The 15,107-nt window shown below is 38.3% G+C and overlaps 2 protein-coding genes across 2 annotated transcripts; both read left to right on the top strand.

Annotated features, from left to right (window-relative positions):
* Nucleotides 1–386: 386 nt before the first annotated feature.
* On the top strand, nucleotides 387–3,059 carry LOC111787750 (superoxide dismutase [Mn], mitochondrial-like). The gene is made up of 6 exons (XM_023667796.1): nucleotides 387–751; nucleotides 931–977; nucleotides 1,077–1,202; nucleotides 1,300–1,356; nucleotides 1,587–1,664; nucleotides 2,736–3,059. Exons 1-6 carry the CDS (start codon nucleotides 460–462, stop codon nucleotides 2,841–2,843), a joined length of 708 nt encoding a protein of 235 aa, XP_023523564.1. The 5' UTR covers nucleotides 387–459; the 3' UTR covers nucleotides 2,844–3,059.
* A 1,739-nt stretch (nucleotides 3,060–4,798) lies between these two features.
* Nucleotides 4,799–14,255, top strand: LOC111787748. Its single transcript, XM_023667793.1, has 10 exons — nucleotides 4,799–4,913; nucleotides 5,015–5,904; nucleotides 6,138–6,323; nucleotides 7,723–7,815; nucleotides 7,920–8,102; nucleotides 8,189–8,291; nucleotides 8,363–8,548; nucleotides 12,183–13,051; nucleotides 13,196–13,674; nucleotides 13,756–14,255. The coding sequence occupies exons 2-10, from the start codon at nucleotides 5,644–5,646 to the stop codon at nucleotides 13,826–13,828; spliced, it is 2,433 nt and encodes an 810-aa protein (XP_023523561.1). The 5' UTR covers nucleotides 4,799–4,913; nucleotides 5,015–5,643; the 3' UTR covers nucleotides 13,829–14,255.
* Nucleotides 14,256–15,107: the final 852 nt, after the last annotated feature.

A 15,107-nucleotide genomic window follows, 5' to 3' on the forward strand; every position in this document is an offset into this window, starting at 1 on the left:
GGTAATGATAGTAGTTTGTACTTGAACTAGTGACTTCCGTTTTTTAAGTAATGGAGAAGAGGACCGAAACATGCCACTGAAAGACTCTAATGAGACAAATATGGGTTTCGACCGTACATGAACTATAATTAGAGTCGAGGACTCTCTTAGGATTCCTTCACCGAGAATCTCGAAGGAAGAGGATGTTGTTTAAGAATAGGTGGAGGGGATCCGAGCTCAAATTGATATACTTCTAATTAAAATAATAAAAATTATTATTATTTTTATAATAATATTAAAAAAAATTATATTTTAAAAAAGAATTGAGCTAATTTTTATAATAATAATAATAATAATAATAATAGAGTATTGGTGTAGCGAGCACTAGACCACTTGAAGCCGCCTGTGTTGAGCAGCTGAGGTCGATATTGTGGTGTGTGAGAAAGGAAGTGAGAGAGAGAGAGAGAGAGAGTATCGACAATGGCTGTTCGAATTCTAAGCAGGAAAAACCTAACGCCGACAATTTCTGGAGCGATAGGGTCTGGACATTTTCGCGGCTTCCGGACCTTCTCCTTGCCCGACCTCCCTTACGACTATGGCGCTCTTGAGCCCGTCATCCATGCCGAAATCATGCAGCTTCATCACCAGAAGCACCATCAAGCCTACATCACCAACTACAACAAGGCTCTTGAGCAGCTTCACGAGGCCATCAACAAAGGCGACACTTCCACTGTTGTCAAGTTGCAAAGTGCCATCAAATTCAATGGCGGAGGTTTTCTTTTTATTTCTCGATGTCTTTTGATTTCAGGCTATGATACATGTTCAGTTTCTCATTGTATTGTAATTCAAATCAGATCGAGTCGCTCAATTAGGGAATCTTACGATATTGATTGAGTAAATTGAGTTCGTATATCGTTTCTTAACATATTAACCGATCGTTTTCTTTTTAAGGTCACGTCAATCATTCGATTTTCTGGAAAAATCTCGCTCCTATTCATGTAAGTCTCAGTCCTTGTGTCGATGATTTGGTTTCTAGGTCAATTCTCAATTTCTTGATGTTTTAATCTATCTATGTATCTTGTGTAATATATTTACAGGAAGGGGGTGGTGAGCCTCCAAAGGGATCTCTAGGATGGGCGATCGACACTCAGTTCGGTTCTCTTGAAGCCTTGATTCAGAGGGTCAACGCAGAAGGTGCTGCTTTACAGGGCTCTGGATGGGTGGTATGTTTTCTCCCCTATATGTATTTGGTTTTTCGTTTTTGTCCACCACCTGATATAAAATAGACGTTTAACTGATGCTTTTTAACGTTTTTTCTAGTGGCTTGCTCTGGATAAAGAACTGAAGAAGCTGTCGGTTGAAACCACGGCCAATCAGGTATAACTCTTGGTTTATTTGTTTTAAAGCTACAAACATGTTGCATATGCAGTCGTGTTCTATTTCTGTTTTCGTTGATGCCTTCTGGGATCTCTTATTTATTTGTCCAATTATTTTGTCTTGAGCATTTTATGGAGTCTGTTTTTTTTTTTTTTTTTTTTTTTTTTTTTTTTTTTTTTTTTTTTTTTTTTTTTNTTTGAAAGTCATGTGGCTGATGCAATTCTTTGCAGGATCCTCTTGTGACTAAAGGGTCTGCCTTAGTTCCTCTGCTTGGGATCGATGTTTGGGAGCATGCGTATTACTTGCAGGTAAATGTTTTCTACTTTCTTCCCTACAGTAGTATGATTCTCTCTCTCTTTTCCCAAGTGTCTATCTGGATAAGATCATGTACTCTTTTGAAGATTATTCTCATTTAATTTGAGATTGCACATTGTTGGGGAGGAGAACGAAACATACTTTATAAGGGTGTGGAAACCTCTCCCTAGCAGACACATTTGAAGGGAAGCCCAGAAGGGAAAACCCGACAATATCTACTAGCGGTGACCTTGGGTTGTTACAAATGGAATGAGAGCCAAACACTGGGGGATGTGTCAGTGAGGAGGCTGTTTCCTGAAGGGAGGTGGACATGAGGTGGGCCCCAAAGGGGGTGGATTGAGGGGTCCCACATCGATTGGAGAAGGGAACGTGTGCCAGGACGCTGGGCCCTGAGGGGGGGGNAAGGGGGTGGAAACCTCTCCCTAACAGGCGTGTTTTAAAAACCTTGAGGGAGAGTCTGGAAGGGAAAGCCCAAAGAGGACAATATTTGCTAGCGGTGGACTTGAGTTGTTACATTTAACTTGCTGAATGTTCGTTTACAATTTACTGCAGTGGTTGGGATACTTGGTAGTGATGCTTTTTAAATGGATGGAATTTGGTGGTGATGCTTTTTAAATGGATGGAATTTGGTGATAAATAACTTNCAGTGGTTGGGATACTTGGTAGTGATGCTTTTTAAATGGATGGAATTTGGTGATAAATAACTTGTGGAGGAAATGTGCGTTTGATTTTTTGCTTATTGTGGTGAAGATTTTCGTACTGAAAAGCTATAATGTAATATATGTTATACATATATAACATCCCCAAGGGATGGCCTTGTTGGCTAAGGCCAGCAGTCTCTGAGTATCACTTGTAGCATCTACCCTAAGGTCGCATTTTTCGAATCTATGGGCGAGCTTAGTACCAAAAACCTTTGATGTTTCCATGGGTCTTGTGGCGGGTTTAGACTTTTAGAAAAGAAAATGAATGTTATAATAGGCATCCATCATATTTGGCCTGCAATTATTAACTGCCTATATTTTGCTGCCTGCTTATTTAATGTTTTCAATTTTTCCATGATACAGTACAAAAATGTCAGACCAGACTATCTGAAGAACATATGGAAAGTCATAAACTGGAAGTATGCTGATGAGATTTTCGCCAAAGAAGCTCCCCTAGTTGAGAGTCGTTAAGAAAAAAGTCCCTTGGGTCCGTTTGTTGAATCTTCTTTTAGCTGTTTTCTGGTGAAATATTGAATAATGAACATCCTTGTATGCATGGATGTTCAAGCCTTGTAATGAGATGAAATGTATCTTTCTTTGGCCATCTGGGTTCAGTTTTTCCCCAGTCATATGCCTTTTACAGTTCATGTTCTTGTAATATCTATGTTCAAATCCTCTGTTATTGTTCACAATTTTGCCCACACACGAGCACATATGGACACACACGAGCACACACGGGCACACATGGCACGAACATTAATATTGAATGGAAGAGGGAAGGCAGGTTGTATCTAAGAGAAGAAGAAATCATTGTTGTATGTGTTAATTAGGAAGGTTGAAGTCNTTGTGGAGGAAATGTGCGTTTGATTTTTTGCTTATTGTGGTGAAGATTTTCGTACTGAAAAGCTATAATGTAATATATGTTATACATATATAACATCCCCAAGGGATGGCCTTGTTGGCTAAGGCCAGCAGTCTCTGAGTATCACTTGTAGCATCTACCCTAAGGTCGCATTTTTCGAATCTATGGGCGAGCTTAGTACCAAAAACCTTTGATGTTTCCATGGGTCTTGTGGCGGGTTTAGACTTTTAGAAAAGAAAATGAATGTTATAATAGGCATCCATCATATTTGGCCTGCAATTATTAACTGCCTATATTTTGCTGCCTGCTTATTTAATGTTTTCAATTTTTCCATGATACAGTACAAAAATGTCAGACCAGACTATCTGAAGAACATATGGAAAGTCATAAACTGGAAGTATGCTGATGAGATTTTCGCCAAAGAAGCTCCCCTAGTTGAGAGTCGTTAAGAAAAAAGTCCCTTGGGTCCGTTTGTTGAATCTTCTTTTAGCTGTTTTCTGGTGAAATATTGAATAATGAACATCCTTGTATGCATGGATGTTCAAGCCTTGTAATGAGATGAAATGTATCTTTCTTTGGCCATCTGGGTTCAGTTTTTCCCCAGTCATATGCCTTTTACAGTTCATGTTCTTGTAATATCTATGTTCAAATCCTCTGTTATTGTTCACAATTTTGCCCACACACGAGCACATATGGACACACACGAGCACACACGGGCACACATGGCACGAACATTAATATTGAATGGAAGAGGGAAGGCAGGTTGTATCTAAGAGAAGAAGAAATCATTGTTGTATGTGTTAATTAGGAAGGTTGAAGTCAGGCACATTGCAAAGAGACAAAATGAAATGAGTTACGTGATATGCGTAGACTTTCTGTAATGTTCTATGTATGCAATGGTGGTGAAGTAATGAACCATCTTTTCTTGTAGACTGCGTGCGGCAAATGCGGAAGAAAAGCCAAAACTATAATGGGTCGGTCNGGAAAGAGACAAAATGAAATGAGTTACGTGATATGCGTAGACTTTTTGTAATGTTCTATGTATGCAATGGTGGTGAAGTAATGAACCATCTTTTCTTGTAGACTGCGTGCGGCAAATGCGGAAGAAAAGCCAAAACTATAATGGGTCGGTCAATCGCATCAGATTGGAAGACGACGACATGGGAAAGGATGGAGTTTTTTGAGTTAGCTGTTTGGTTGGCCATCCTTAACCATCTAAATCTAATTCTAATTCTAAATCTTGTATTATAGCTCTTGACAACCTCATAGCCTAATGATTTTGTTTAATGATTTTCAGTAACCGAGGGCGGTTTATGCCAAACCANATATGGACACACACGAGCACACACGGGCACACATGGCACGAACATTAATATTGAATGGAAGAGGGAAGGCAGGTTGTATCTAAGAGAAGAAGAAATCATTGTTGTATGTGTTAATTAGGAAGGTTGAAGTCAGGCACATTGCAAAGAGACAAAATGAAATGAGTTACGTGATATGCGTAGACTTTCTGTAATGTTCTATGTATGCAATGGTGGTGAAGTAATGAACCATCTTTTCTTGTAGACTGCGTGCGGCAAATGCGGAAGAAAAGCCAAAACTATAATGGGTCGGTCAATCGCATCAGATTGGAAGACGACGACATGGGAAAGGATGGAGTTTTTTGAGTTAGCTGTTTGGTTGGCCATCCTTAACCATCTAAATCTAATTCTAATTCTAAATCTTGTATTATGGCTCTTGACAACCTCATAGCCTAATGATTTTGTTTAATGATTTTCAGTAACCGAGGGCGGTTTATGCCAAACCAATAATTACCATAATGGGCAAAGAGAAGGATCAAAATAGAGCTCACAATCGCCGCTGCTGTTTTAGTTTTACCTGCTGCGAGATCATTCACAGCAAGGGCGCAAGCGCGGGGAGGGGAAGGCCAAGCCAAGCCAAGCGAAGGGCACAGCGGAAGAGGGAGGCTTTCTGTTTCCCCCCATAAAACGACGTCCGCGAACCCACAAACCGAGACTTTTTCAACAAATCAACGCGGTGAGGTTTGACGTTCCATTTCTTCTTTTCCATTGCGCGCTGTGTCGCATTCCGTTTCTTCCACCCAAATTTGTGTATCCCATACGCCCACTGGATACTACTCCGCCACCCACCACCTGGGTCTCCGATTCTGGGATCACATTGCCATTTCATCCAACTCTTTGTTCTTCTTCTTCCTCTTCCTCTTCCCTCCTTCTCTTGATTCTTTTTCTTTCTTTTATTGGGTCGTCGGTTAATTCTGTCCTTCGCATTATTAATGGACCCGTCTTGAAATTCCCATTTTCTTGTTTTTCTCGGCGCTTCCTTAAACCTGGATAATGCCCTTTTCTTGCTGCGTTTATTAGTTTCTTCGATTTTCTCTTGATTAATTACATGAGTGATCTCCAAGTCTGTTCGCCCCGGCACCATGGCATCTTATTGGGTGGCGATTATTCCTGCCCCCATTTGTCAAGATTGCCATTTCCCACATTGAATTCTGATCCGTCGTTAATTACTTCTGAAAATTGGTTAAGAGCCGAGAATACTGCTGGTTGTATCCTTCGTAGAATTCAGCCCACTTGCGTGGCCGAGCAGAAGAGACAGGAGATTGTTGATTATGTTCAAGGATTGATCAGAACTCGTATCGGATGTGAGGTAACTTTTCCTAGTGAATTTTGTTTATAGATTTATATTTGGTTACTTTCTTAGTTTTGTAATGTGATGGCTGTTTCTGTTTATCTTTGTACTTTGAATTGCTTACGCACATTGCTTGTGATATACATTAAAAACATTGATTTTTTCCGTTGAACTAAAGATGAATTGTGTTTAGCTGATTGTACTTTTGATGGGTTTTCAATTCAATATGATTCATTTGGCTTCACTAACAGGTATTTCCATATGGTTCTGTGCCACTCAAAACGTATATTCCTGATGGAGATATAGATTTGACTGCCATCTGCTGTGCAAACACAGAGAGTGCTGTGGTTTCTGACGTTCATACTGTTCTTAAGGAACAAGAAATAAATGGGGCTTCTCAGTTTGAAGTGAAGGATGTTCATTGCATTGATGCTGAGGTTCCACCCTACCCTACCCTCTAGATAAAAATAAATAGATAAATAAAGAAAGAAACAAAGTAAGAAACAAAGAAACAAAGAAAAACGCAAGGAAAGAAAGAATTGAACCATGAAATTATTGGTTTTTTTTTTTTTAAAAAAAAAAAACTTTCGTTTGACTTAATTTTTCTTATGATTGCCTATGGCTTTATATTAGAAATTTGGTGAGACATTATTTTAGTTCTCTTATAGATATCTTCTGAGATTTTTTATGCATGGTAGAGCTGGAGGTTGTATGTTCTGTTTCTACATATTATTCAAAACCTGCAGTAGCTTCAAGCTCGTCTCAATGGGTGGTCGATATTTTCTTGGGTTAAACAATTTATTTCATAATTCTGCCTAGGGAATATGATATTGTATTATTATTGGTTCAAACACTGAAATAATCAGTTCAAAGTGTAACTGTATTTCTAACGTTTTTTTTTTTTGTTTTTTTGTTTTTTTGTTTTTTTGTTTTTTTTTTAACTGATCCATCCATTATAAAAAAAATTGTTAAAAAAAAAAAGAGAACATTCCTGTTGTTATTCTGGCTTGAAAAGCTCAAGAAACTCTTAAATGGTTTGTCTTGCTTTTAGTGCTCTTGATATATGCTAATTGGGCTTACAAAATATATAATTTATACAAAAAGAAAAAGTAAGAATGCTTATCTGGGTCAATCAATCATGACCCTGTGACAGCTTTTTAAATTGATTCTTTACCCCGTTTAATATGCTTTCTTTGCGTCTTACGTCTGTTCAATGCCTGGTGAGCNACTTATACAAAAAGAAAAAGTAAGAATGCTTATTTGGGTCAATCAATCATGACCCTGTGACAGCTTTTTAAATTGATTCTTTACCCCGTTTAACATGCTTTCTTTGCGTCTTACGTCTGTTCAATGCCTGGTGAGCTCAGATAACATGAGCTTGAACATTCTAGTCCCTGTATGTTGTGGAGGGTGAAGTTTAAAATCCACGTAGAAATTTCAAAATGTACAATTATCTTCTCTGTGTGATGGATTTTAAGCATTTAAATTTCAGTTGTGACAACCTTTCCCCTCAACCATCGTTAAGATCATGNTTGAAATTTCAAAATGTACAATTATCTTCTCTGTGTGATGGATTTTGAGCATTTAAATTTCAGTTGTGACAACCTTTCCCCTCAACCATCGTTAAGATCATGGATATAAGGTATCATGGAACTTTGAATTAAAAACCAATTCCGGTCTAACCTAGGTGATTGGTCTTCAATGCATTGATGTAAATGGATGTTACTACTTTTATTTCTTGATTGAAGTCTCTGGTGTTTCTTGTTAAACTGAAAAAGTTTTTACTAGTTCAGGTTGGATAAGATTTATTTTCCCTCTTTGTACTTCTGTTGACAGGTTAAGCTTGTGAAATGCGTAGTTCAAAACATAGTAGTTGATATATCCTTTAATCAGCTGGGAGGTCTCTCCACCCTGTGTTTTCTTGAACGGGTATGGTTGGATGTTCACTACTATTTTTTAAAATTCTAAGCTTTCACACCTGAATTACAATATTAGGTGGCTTAATTTTATGCTTTGATATTGGCTATAATTAGGTTGATCGTATTGCTGGTAAAGATCATCTTTTCAAAAGGAGCATTATTCTGTTAAAAGCTTGGTGCTATTATGAAAGTCGAATTCTTGGCGCTCACCATGGATTGATATCAACATATGCTTTGGAAACACTTGTCCTGTATATTTTTCATCTCTTTCATGGTTCTTTGCATAGCCCTTTGGCAGTGAGTAACCATTTAAAGTCAAGATTTAATTATCTACTTGCATAGGTCAGTTTCACTATCTAATTCTGCTTTGCTTGTTCAAATAGGTCCTCTATAGGTTTTTGGAATACTTCAGCATATTTGATTGGGAAAATTATTGTATCAGCCTGCAAGGACCCGTTAGCAAATCTTCCTTACCTGATATAGTGGGTAAGAATTATTTTGCTGTAAGATTGGATAGGTTACTCTTTGCTTTCTTGACTTATGGTGGGTTTGCACAGCTGAAACACCAGAAAATGGTGGCCATGAGCTATTGCTGAGAGATGACTTCCTTAGAAACTGCATGGAAATGTACTCAATTTCATCTGGGAGGTCTGAGCCAAGCTTGAGGGGTTTTACCCTGAAGCATCTGAATATAATTGATCCCCTAAAAGAAAATAACAACCTTGGGCGCAGTGTTAGTAGAGGTATTTACCTGCTTTCTATGTGTTTATTGCTGTTGCTGTGTGAATTGGTTAATGGTACATATAATTTTATTGCAGAGTAAACCCCTTCCCTTCTGGTGCACCCCCAACCCCACCCCAAGATCTTAATGCAAAAAAGTTTCTATAGTTTCTCTTAGTATGATGAATTATTTCATTTCTTTCAACATCGATATAAAAGAGTTTGGTAAAAATTCAAATGAACGTTGAAAGTTGAATTGCATGGAATTTGAGAAGCTTTACGAAGTCTTTTGTTTTATTTTACTTTTATATTTGACATATTTGTTTTAAAAGTTTCATAAAATATTATCGTTTGTGAATGTTTTTTTTTTCATCCTTTCATGAGATACAAAATTCATTCATTAAATGAAATTACCGAGGGGGAGAATCTTAAAACCCTGAGCAACAACTTATATGCTAGAAAGAGGGGAAAGGGAATAAATCCCTGGCCAGTTGGCTATGCCTTGTATTTGTTGGTGGGTGGGGGAACATCTGTTTGGAGTGAATTTTCGTTAGGGAAAGCGAGCCAGCCCACTCAAAGGCTGTGCTTTTTGTTTATGAGCTGTCAGCACCATTTTGTGCATCTTTCAAAGAAAACAATTGGAATATACCTAATATATTGGAATTAGAGCAAGCNGGTTTTTGTTTATGAGCTGTCAGCACCATTTTGTGCATCTTTCAAAGCAAACAATTGGAATATACCTAATATATTGGAATTAGAGCAAGCTCGGGGAAACTAGGAAAATGGTGCAGAAGAAATGGGAAGGGTAGTTGGACCTTAGCAACAAATTGCAAGGGTTATCGAAAGAATAACTCCAGAGGATTCGAACCCTAGAACAAACAATTGAGCATATCTCTGCACCTCGTGGAGAATAGAGCGTACCCACAATGTTATTAGAATCTTTTCCTAGAAGGTGAAGTTCACCGGAGATGAAGCTCTGTGTGAGCCAAAAATATTAGAAGATCTGTTCCAACCAAAGGGGAAACAAGTTCAATGGACACACGTTCAAATAAGTGGAATATCAGTATTCACCGAAGTGGATTTCTGATTCTTGGTTGGTCTGAGGAAAATTAAGTAAATAAACTCACATGAACTCTCTTTCTTTTACCTTTTTAATCAATTGTTTGCACTCATCATCTATGCCCCACGTAGCTTTGAACTTTCAAACGATTGGAAGCCAATTCTTGCATAATCAGGTAGTTAAAACTTTGGCAATGAAATCTTGAAACACGCAACCACAATAATCAAATAGAAAAACTATGACAAAAGCAAAATGATGAGTAAGATGAAGGAAAAACAAATACAAGGTTAATAACAGGAGAAAATGGAATTCTATTGAATCACCTGTATCAAAAGATTGAACAAACTGAACATCCAGATCTGCACCTGGAATTAGCTGGTGATCCATAAAAGACTATTGAGTAGTGTCAAGGGGATGGGGCCTACAGAATGCAGTTTGATGTCTGCAGGTAAAGAGAGACAATTTAGTCACAACCCAATTCTGAAGCATGGCTAGGCAATCTTACTCACATTGGCCTTGGTGCCCATGTCGTTTGGCTAATAGTGGGCCAAAAGATATTGAATTGTGATGGAAGCAATGGTTTTCAAGGAATACAAATAACCTCTAGTATTTTTGAATTATAACTCACGTGCTGTACATTCAGCACGAAACAACCACGAGTGTGTATTTGTACCTTAGAAAATCTGCATTTCCAACTTCTTGAATTTGCTTTGATCACTACTTGCCTCATTCGCCTACCTTGGATCAATTCTTTTTTCCATCTCGGAACACTCCCCCTCTTTCATACTGATGATTTTCATTTCTCTGTTGTTTTCTCAGCAATCATTAACACCATCGGTCTTTTATTCTNATGCAACAAGGATTGGCTTGTGGTCATAACTGATGATTTTCATTTCTCTATTGTTTTCTCAGCAATCATTAACACCATCGGTCTTTTATTCTCCTTCGTTTCAATAGACAATCTCTCCAGGTTCTTTTCAAGAATTACTAAAACCTATTTTATCCAAGTAATTTCTTTCTTCTCACCCTTTCTAGTCTCTCTTCTACTTGCCTCGACCCATTTGTTGTGTTTTCCTCAGGCTGAAAAAATGTGCTTTGGTACCAGTTTGTTAGATATCTGATACCCAAATTACCTCTTAAATACACAGAAAAATGCACAAAGACATAATTCAAGAATCCAACACTATTTATTGAGAGTTCTATTGAGAGTTCCTCAATAGGCAGTGTGTTATTAAAGCTTATTTGTGAAATATAGCAATAGTCTCAAACACAAAATACCACCCAGCTATTCGAGAGAGCTGGTACTCTCCACAAAGACAACTCTTCCCCAAAATCAACATACCCCCACAATGCTCCACCAAACCCCTACTAAACCACACCTTCACTACTTTTCCGTACAGCATGCACACTCACAACCCATGGTCCCCACCTCATGGTTTACAATCCATTTTCCCCCAACTACCCTTTCTAACATAAGTATGAATGACAAGAGGTCCTACAGAGGCATCCTTGAGTTCAGTCACCCTGCTCGATGAGACCCAACCCAGATGGCCTCCACCTCTATTGATCTCCCATTCCCTCTAAACCATGTTCCACCTCCAGGAGAGCCTTCCTTCCCATCGTGACATTGAACATCATATTTAGCTGGATAGTCTCTAGTTGATGTTTGCCCCTACTGCTACCCATGTTTAGAAAGTAGAGATTAAGAGGATTGAGGAAATAATGACAGCTGCAATCATTTATAGTAGCAGCAACCCTTACTCTAGCCCAAACCTTTTGTATATTCTAAGAGGGCTAATAAGAGAAATACATCTCAGACAAGTAAATTATGCCTTGTACTTTGCAAGCAATAGTAGTGAGGTAGGCTGTAGGCAAGTGTCATTTTGGAGTGAATTTCCATGAAGAAATGTGACTGCCATAGGCCAAATCATGAAATAGTAGTGAGGTAGGCTGTAGGCAAGTCAGATGGTAATAACGAAAAGAAGCATGAAATTTACCACCATAGGCCAAATCATGGTAGTCACCTACTTAGGATTTAATACCTTGCAATAATAAATAAAAGATCATGAAATTCACACCAAGAAAGGGTTTGAAGAATGAGAGAATCCGTAAAGATACAGAAGCCAAATTCATTGACAAATTGAGAAACTCCCAAGGAAGTTGTCTTCCAAATTTTGTTTATACTATGTATCATCGGTCAAATGTTGGCTTGTCTTGGCTATTTAATTTTATTTATAAATAGCTTGCAACCATTGGAGTAGATTGACATATGCACATATTTTCTTGGAAAAGCTTACTTTTGGTCGGTATTATATATTATCAGTCGATTGTTGGCTTGGATGTTTATTTTTATTTATAATCCTTTATGTATTTAGAAGCTTTGTAACCATCAGACATGTGCATATATTTCTCCTGAAAAGGCTTACTTTTGGACAATGTATCTTTACCAAGTTCAAAACCTAATCTTTTGAAAAGAGAAAAGGTATTGCAGCGTTCGTGTCATGTTCTCCCATTATGTTTGTACTTGGATTACAAGTTGCAATTATCCTTAGTACACACGCTTCATATTCTGATCATGCATCGTTGGTTTGTTGTAGGAAATTTTTACCGAATACGCAGTGCTTTCAAATATGGAGCTCGTAAGCTAGGTTGGATTCTTTTATTACCAGAAGAAAGAATGGAAGCTGAACTTAAGAAGTTCTTTGCCAACACTTTAGACAGGCACTGTTGGACTAATGCAGAATTCCCTACCTCGGATGCTCGCCTTGGGGTTTCAGTGCAGTCATCTGCACCGTTGAAGACATATTTTCAAGACAAAGCATGTTTGGAGCCAACATTACGCATTGGGGATGAGAAGGCATTAGTAATTGAAAGTTCTTTCACAAAATTATGTTTGCTAGGGCGTAAAGTCGCAAGGAACGTCCAGAAGCCTGAGACGGCTGTTGTTCTGGATACAAGTGGCACTAACGACACACCTAAATCGTCTTCCTCGCTTTCCAACCAGACTAATGCGGTCTTAGAGAACACTTATCGTGCCCCACAGAATGGGTTTCTAGGCTTGTTAGGCAGTCAAATGACCAAAGATTGCTTTAATAATGATGGCTTAAAGGGTTTTAACGAAAGATGCAATGGAGGCCTCGGAAGCTTAGATGATGTAGGAAAGTTATTAGACCTTTGCGGGGATTATGATAGTTGCTTTAAGAACCTTAGATATAGTCAGATTTGTGACAGGTATAACATTTCCCCTCCAACACTACCATTAAGTCCACCGATGTCACCCCATAGGCAGAGGAACTATCCTTGGCCAGCCACCCATCAATCCCAAATACGCAATCCTAATGTACCTGCTGGAATTGAACAAAATGGGTTTGCCATGGGACTACAGTCGAACCCGGTGAATAATTTTGGTACTGTTTTCGAGGAAAAGAGAAGGCCACAAGGAATTGGTACTTACTTCCCTAGGACGGTATTGCACGAAACCTTCATCTTCTTTTTATAACCATTCTCCTACGTTAAAATTTTCGTCGCTTTGTTTGAAATCATTGTGCTCCTTGCATATGTTGTTCAGAAATCCAGGATATTGTATGACGTTGTAGTTGATTGTTTGCAGAATACTTGTACATATAGAGACAGGCAATCTCAAGCAAAGGGAAAGAGTCAAGGACAGATGACTCGGAGTCAATTGCAACGGCTAGATTGCAGTAATAATCAATCATCCGCAACTCCACAAGAACTGAGCATATATACGGGAGGCGGCCTTGAATTTTCGGAAGCTGAATTTCCAGTTCTTGGTAACGGCAAAACGGGATCATCAGGTTCACCACCACCACCCTTGTCTTACCTTTCAAGATGGAAAACTCCGCATGGTAGTAGTAGTAATGATTCCTGGCCACACGATGAAGTTGTTGAACCTTGGCCGATTAACCCCGAGCCTTGTGATGCAACCATCCCAGAAGCAAGCAGCAGCAGCAGCAGCAGCAGCCCATTAGAGCAAGTTGTTACTTCAGACCTTCAGGGCTCATCATCATCTGGGATTGGGTCGTCAGCTACAGAAGGTCTTAAACGAGACGACGAAAACAACCAAGAAAGGTCTGATTTAACTTTTAAAAAGTTTACTAAGCTGCTCTATGGACTCGTTTTAATTAAAAAAAAAAAAAAATGGCATTTCAGGGTTGTTGTTGTTGTTGCTGAACAAGCTTTCCATTTGAAGAACGATGAAGATTTTCCCCCACTCTCCCATTGAGTGTCGTAGTAGAGGTGAAGTGAATGCAGCAGACAACAATGAAGTGTAGGACTTTTTACCTCTGTCTCTAGCTGCTGCTGGTCTGGTAGGTGCGGCATCCAAGAAAGAGCTGTGTATATTTGATAGAATCAATGGCCTCCGACACTTCCTTGACCGTTTACTGGAAAATGGAGGTATTGGAGTGAGTAGGTGAACTTGTGTTTAACTGTGTGAGATACCACCACCACCATAGATTGCATCAGTAGTTATGTGCTTTCTGCTCTGTAAAACTGCCTATGTTGAATGCACAAAAGTCACACACAACTGTGTTGAACCTAAAACCTATTTCTTGTGCTTCAATGTTTGAGACAGCCATCCAATGTGGACTGTGCACACACAGATATTAACTTCCCAATTATGCTCTAGAAAACCACTTTGTTTTCCTTCACTTTGCTTCATAATTCTTATCTTTTCTCTTTCTTACATAAAAATTACATTTTTTTTTTCTAACGGTCGATACATAGGTATGCACGTTTACTAGTTGGTTAAGTTTTCACACATTGATTTCTTTCGATTTGGTTTATCTTTGAAGTTTCTTCCAAACGTTCTTATTTAATCATGGGAAACTAAGGTTATTGTCTATGAGACTCACTTTTTAGGCGGAAAGAATTTGCTTTGGAGCTGATCCATCGTGAAATTCACTTTTAAGTTTAAGGTTTATTGAAAGTGGAGATTCAATTCGAATAGTACATATTTTTTTGATTGGTTAGATTTGATATAACTCTACTTTTGAAAAACTAATAACTCCTAGTAAAAACTGTACGATCCAATTCAACATTTTGTTTGTTCGGATTTGATTGTGTCATACCTCTATAATTCGGATTAGGTTTATCGTTGGATGAACTGCATTGCTGATATTGACCCTAAAAAAGAAACGGTATAGCTAGTCTGTGAATAGCCAACCATCGCACTGTAAAAATAGGATAAGATTTATCGATAGTCATTTGTTCTTCCTAAAAAGATCTACTAAATTCATCGATTTGTTCCAAAGAATCAAAACGGTCAAAACGGTTAATACTCATTTGGACGAGGGCTTCCAAAAACATGGGAATTCCTCGTCGGCTCTTTGTAAAATACTCATTTGGACGAAAGCTTCCAAAAACATTGTAAGCTAAACTCGTGCTGATGAATAACCAACTTGCACGCCTATGAGAAGTTGTAGTCGGTCAATTTTGAAAAATAATTTTAATTAGTTATTAAATAAATTAATAATGTGACTTTTTTATAATTAGTTATTAAA

This window comes from Cucurbita pepo, chromosome LG02, assembly GCF_002806865.2.
Source record: "Cucurbita pepo subsp. pepo cultivar mu-cu-16 chromosome LG02, ASM280686v2, whole genome shotgun sequence".
In the NCBI taxonomy this organism is placed as follows: Eukaryota; Viridiplantae; Streptophyta; class Magnoliopsida; order Cucurbitales; family Cucurbitaceae; genus Cucurbita; species Cucurbita pepo.